This window comes from Furipterus horrens, unplaced genomic scaffold (genome assembly GCF_987537825.1).
Source record: "Furipterus horrens unplaced genomic scaffold, mFurHor1.1.pri manual_scaffold_1, whole genome shotgun sequence".
Classification (NCBI taxonomy): Eukaryota; Metazoa; Chordata; class Mammalia; order Chiroptera; family Furipteridae; genus Furipterus; species Furipterus horrens.
The window spans coordinates 85,336,501-85,341,321 of NW_028327171.1; the positions used below are offsets into that span (position 1 = coordinate 85,336,501).

The 4,821-nt window shown below is 41.2% G+C and overlaps 1 protein-coding gene across 1 annotated transcript; it reads right to left on the reverse strand.

Annotated features, from left to right (window-relative positions):
- Positions 1-264: 264 nt before the first annotated feature.
- LOC150021413 (ferritin, heavy subunit-like) lies at positions 265-3,697 on the reverse strand. Its single transcript, XM_090286715.1, has 4 exons — positions 3,596-3,697; positions 2,829-2,972; positions 1,759-1,884; positions 265-405 (listed from the first exon to the last, which is right to left on the reverse strand). The coding sequence occupies exons 1-4, from the start codon at positions 3,695-3,697 to the stop codon at positions 265-267; spliced, it is 513 nt and encodes a 170-aa protein (XP_090142841.1).
- Positions 3,698-4,821: the final 1,124 nt, after the last annotated feature.

The window sequence follows — 4,821 nt, forward strand, 5'->3', positions numbered from 1 at the left end:
GGGGGAAGACTTTGTGGTTTTTTTTTTTAAAGTCTACTGCACCCACTGTCTCAGGAAGCTTTCACCAAATCCACATTGATGGAATTAACCTTTGTGTGCCCCAAATAGCAATCTCTTTACACATAATTATAATGCAAAAACAGATTTATTTGTATACACAAGGAAGGAAAACAGTCTTCTCTCAAATGGAGACAATTAAGATTCTTAAGTAGCTGATTCTGGGACCTACTACAGTGGGAAGACTTGCTTTGTTGCCTTCAGGTGTTAAGACTGTTCAGCAGGCTTTTTAAATGGGTCTTCTTGCTGGGCTTGCCTTTCTAATCCCTTATGATATGTAAGCTGGTGCTCCAGATAGTTTGTGTTCCTCTTCTGTTTATCCAGGTACTTTCCCATGAAGCGTAAGAGCTACAAAAATAAGATAGAGAAGGACTCTTAAGAACCTTGTCTGCAACAGGAAGCAATCTAAAATCTTGCTACTCTTGCCCGGGCCAGTGTGGCTCAGTTGGTTGGAGCATTATCCTGTATGACAAAAGGTCATGGTTTCGATTCTGGGTCAGGGCACATTCCTTGGTTGCAGGTTTGGTCTCTGGTTGGGGTGCGTGCTAGAGGCAACCAATGGATTTTTCTCCCTCACATCAATGTTTCTCTCTCCCTTCCTTCCCCTCTAAAATCAATAAGCGTGTCCTCGGGTGAGTATTAAAAAAAGAAAATAAAATCTTGCTACCCAGATTATAGCTCATAGACCAGCAGTCCTGGGAGCTTATCAGAAAAACAGAATCCCAAGTTCCATTCCAAATCTACTAAATCAGAACCTGCATCTTAAGAAGGAACTAGGTAGTTCATAGGCATATAGAAGTTCAAAGAGCACTGATCTAAGACATTAACGACTTCCAGGTGAATACAAATATCCTTTCAATGAGTATGAGTGTTAGGGCACCTCATCAAAAGTACAGATTAATTTAAACAGGCTACTGCTGCAGTAGTTTTCCGCTGTTCTTTTGAATTACATGGAGCTTTCAGGTAGGCGCCCAGACCCAATTCCCAGAGATTTAGGTTTAAGTGGTCTGGCATAAGGCTCAGGCATTTGTATCACTTCAGAGCTCGTAATGAGTCCAGTATGAATCTAGTGTTGATAACTCTTGTACAAAGATGCTAGGGGGTTAGTGAGAAAGAAGTTATCATAAGGTAGAGTGTTGACCATTAACAAGGAAGACTTCAGAGATGTCTGTAAGATAAGTAACTGTTAACATTCACTTTTGCAGGGGCCATCTAGGACAGCAGTTCTCAAAGTGTGGCCCTTGGCCAGCAGCATCATAACCTGAAAACTTGTTAGAAATGCAAGTTCTTGGACACCATATGAAACTAATTGAATCAGAAACTGGGGGTGAGGCCTAGCAGTTTGTTTCAGTAAACCTCCAGATGATTCTGATACCCATTAAAATTTAAGCACTTCTTATCTAGGAGATTTAAAAGCCAGCAACACAACTGATTTTGTTAAGTTATTTTGTTTAATTATCCAGTGTACATTTTTCCTGGAATGTGTCCCACATCTTGTATTGAGTTGCATTCCTTCTAATCAGGGCATCTACTCCTCCCTCCTCCAACCTACTCCCAGAAGTAAGTTCATATGCCTCTTTGGGGGAAAACAAGCACATGTTGGATGATCCACTGTCCACAGCTTTGGACCCACTTCCCAGAAGCAGGTCATAATCCAGAAATGAAAGATGATATTGCGTTAAGAACCAGTTAACTACTTACATCCTTATCACTGTCTTCAGAAGCCACAGTCTTTAGGTCTTGTAGAAGCTGGGTTAACTTGTTCTCCAACTCCAGAGCAGACTCTAGAGCTTTTACGCCAGTTCCCCAGTTTTCCATATCAGGCCTCTGTTGGAGAGAAACAGGGAAGTCACCTCAGGCACAGCTTCATTACATCCTACAGCCTGGGTAGGATTATGACTAGGTTCCTGTAGCCCAATACGTAGTCTCTAAACTTTGTGGAAAAATGGAATCATCTGAGCATCTTAAATAGTGGTGTCTGGATTTCACCTGCAGACATTATCACTTAATTGATTTGGAGTGGGACCTCAGCATTAGGATTTTTTAAATTTCCCCATGTAATTTTAATGTGCTTACAAAGCACAGGTGCTACTAGCACAGTTACATGCACTATTCTATTAGGATATTCCATAAGGGTAGTTTAGTTTAGTTACTACCAGACATTTGCTCATTCTCTCTATAAAACTAGAGTTAGAAGAACTCCTCAGATAAGTAGGGACGTTTCTCGATGTAATACCCCCAACTAAGGTTTAGAGTAGTTTTTCTAAGTGTCCATCCCAGTGAATAAAAGTTTGTTTCACTACACTGAAGAGATAGCCATTTTAAATACCTGAATGTGCATCCAGATTTGACTAAAGATCTTAATAGGATGCTAATTGTTCTAGGAAGAGGCCATTACAGTTGTGCTTCTCAAGCCATACAGAACATTAGAATCATCTGGAGAGCTTGTTAAACTAGAGCTCCTTGGACCCCACCCCTACAGACTCTGATTCAGTTTGACCATGAATTTGCATTTCTAAGGAGTTCCTAGGTGATATTGATGCTGCTGTGCGTGGCTCCTTGAGAAAAGCTAAATGAGCATTTAGTGGCTACAACTTATTCAAAATGATATGAAGAGACTACAGAAAAGGCATGTGCTTGCCCTCAAAGTCTGTTAGCAAAATCCTATGTATACAATGAGTGAACTAATAAGTTATATAGCAACTAATAATTTAGTTCTCTGGACCCAGCAAAGGCCCCAGGGAAATAATCATGACAAACTACATAGTCACCTTAATCACCGGAAGGCAGATTTGACCCTCACGTCTTCTCAGATATCTTAGGAACTGCTTCCCATGCTCCCTCTTCACCTCAGCTTGGTCTTCAAAGAATGCAGCAAAGAGAGGTGCTCCCGCGTCTCCATTGTAATAACAGGACTGCGAAGGGGGTAAGAGTGGGGAGAAACTGGAGGTGAGACAAGCTGATTTTTAACACTAGAAATCATATAAATTCATTTTGTTGTCTCTGTGGTTGTCCGAGAGAGCCTTCTTTGTTCAGTCTGGGGTCCTTGGTTTGTCCTTTGACTTCCAGCTGTCTTTCAAACCCAGGATACCTCAAAGAGACGCCACCCAGATTTTAAAATGCACTTTTGAAATCCATATGCTCACACTTACATCCAGTAATTGTGTAGACACGGCAGAGGTCCAGCATAAATTGACATTTTAAAGTCAATCTATTTCACCAATCCTAACACATCTATATTAACTCTAAAATGGAATATGGGTGAAAATTATTTATTCGCTCTACCACCAGTATCTGATGCTCATATAGTTTTGGAAACCCATTGGAAACAACTGTAATTCTTCCTATCTTAGCCCATAGTTTGCAATCACAGCATTAGGCCACAAAGCAGCAAAATGCTAGCCACTAAGTTGATGTTTCATCTAACACCACATCACAAACATGGCCATAACCACTGTTACTAAGGAGACACAAGATATGTCATCGCCCCGATCAGAACTGAAAACTCCCTTACAGTGGCTCAAAAACCTATACTCACCATAGATAAATAAGCATCACTGATGTGCAGCTCATAAGCTGCCACATGATTAATAGCAATCCTACACTCTTCAGAGATGAGGTTCTTAGCCTGGGATGTCATCTCAGCTTTAGAGAAAACCAGGCATAAACAGTGCTACCCAGCAACCTATAGGACCTCTTAAATACTCGTAGGCAGATAGCCAGCCCACTTTCATACAGCTGAAAACTAGATAAAATTCCATCCAGCTGAGATTAACAGCTACTGCCCTACTAATGAGAACATTGTTTCTGCATGGAAGAACCAATTTGACCAGAGGAAAAGGTAGGGGGAAAAAAAGGTAATTCTCCTAAATATCCCAGCCAGTGTGGAGAACTCTTATGTTTTCTCTGTGATTTGAGAAGGCTGATATACTTCCTGAATAGAGAGGTAGTAAGAGAGTAGGTGCATTCGCTTTAATTTATTCTTTCTTCAAAAACTATTTATGGTACATCATGCTAGGTCCTATGGGGAATCTAAGAAGGCTAAAATACATTCTTTGTCCACAAGGGACATATCCCCCACCCCATAAGTCTGCAACACACATAATTGATCTTAACACAGGATACGATGGGAGTTATGAAGTGTCAAAGCATATTTAGCTGAAGGGATTATAGCAGATTTTACTGATAAATTGGCCTTGGAAAATGGGGAAGAATGTAGATAAACAGAAATGGAAGAAGGGAGTTGCACCTGAAGCACAAGCATACACCGGGTGCAGGGGTAAGACCTAATAATGGTTTCTCCATGTTGCAGGGAGACTGCTCCACCTGGTAAGCTTTGGGTTCCTTCCTCAAATGGTCTGACAACAGTTCTTATCCACCTGAACACACACACACACCCTCTTTATTAGCCTCCTTTGAGAGTAGAGATTGCTTTACTTATCTTGGTAGTTCCACAGCTCATAATGAAGTGTTTTGTATATTATAGGTATGGAATCAACATTTATTCAATAAAAATATAGTGTACGTGTACAGCAGTGTGGTCTCCCACAGCCTGATAGGTCCTTACACTGAGCCTCAGCCATGTCTGGCTGACTGAAAGAGAAGCAGCAGGTCACCGGAAGTCCGTCTCTCAGAGGTGAGAGGACTGAGGGGCTTCCTCAGGCACAGCTCGTCCTCAGAGAAGGAGACACGCATTCTAACTTTGGCCCAGTCATTGAAGGTAAGGTCATCAAAGGGGAGAGATTATTACAAAAAGTTCTATTA

Excerpts from the sequence above, each read along its gene's own strand:
- LOC150021413 (XM_090286715.1), bottom strand. The coding sequence starts at position 3,697 with ATGACATCCCAGGCTAAGAACCTCATCTCTGAAGAGTGTAGGATTGCT. Across the intron at positions 2,973-3,595 it reads GTGATGCTTATTTATCTATG|TCCTGTTATTACAATGGAGA; the intron begins GTGAGTATAGGT and ends CCCCCTTCGCAG. Across the intron at positions 406-1,758 it reads CTGAAGACAGTGATAAGGAT|CTCTTACGCTTCATGGGAAA; the intron begins GTAAGTAGTTAA and ends TTATTTTTGTAG.